Source organism: Eimeria mitis, genomic scaffold (assembly GCF_000499745.2).
Source record: "Eimeria mitis Houghton genomic scaffold, Emh_scaff72, whole genome shotgun sequence".
Classification (NCBI taxonomy): Eukaryota; Apicomplexa; class Conoidasida; order Eucoccidiorida; family Eimeriidae; genus Eimeria; species Eimeria mitis.
Window position 1 is genome coordinate 43,978 of NW_013575252.1, and position 574 is coordinate 44,551.

Sequence of the window (574 nt, forward strand, 5' to 3'; positions counted from 1 at the left end):
CATGCATGCATGCATGTGTGCATGCGTGCATGACATGCATGCATGACATGCAGGCGTGCATGCATTCATGTCATGCATGCGTGCATGCATTCATGTCATGCATGCATGCATGCATGCATGCATGCATGGATGAGGTGCATACAGCTTTTTTTTGTTTGCTTTAAGGGCCCCTACGGGGCCCCAGGTCACCTCCTAATAGAGAGACGAGGGGCTGCTGAGCTGCAGCAGCGCATGCATGCTCTGCATGCTTCACCTGCTGCTGCTGCTGCTGCTGCTGTTTATGCTGCTGCTGCTGCTGCTGTCTGTTGTGGGTGTCTGCAGGTATATAACCTTGACCAAGAAGGTAAGAAACAGAGAAACACAGCCGGGGCCTCAGCGCGCAGCAGAAAAAAAAAATATAAAACAAAAACTCGCAGTGTTCTGCATGCAAGAAAAAAAAAACCATACACGATCCCAGCTCCAGCCTACAACATACATGCATGCATGCGTGCATGCATGCATGCATGCATGCATGCATGCATGCATGCATGCAAGTTGTTTAGTATAGGATATGTCTTCAGTGGCTCTTACACCC

At 49.5% G+C, this 574-nt stretch overlaps 1 protein-coding gene across 1 annotated transcript in view; it reads left to right on the plus strand.

Moving 5' to 3' along the window:
- EMH_0064010 (uncharacterized protein) overlaps positions 1-574 on the plus strand; it is a gene marked incomplete at both ends in the record, with an annotated part of 1,359 nt that overhangs the window by 302 nt on the left and 483 nt on the right. Inside the window, one exon of the mRNA XM_013501613.1 lies at positions 322-343. Within this exon, the coding sequence (XP_013357067.1) occupies positions 322-343 (22 nt within the window). The remainder of the gene's footprint in view (positions 1-321; positions 344-574) is intronic.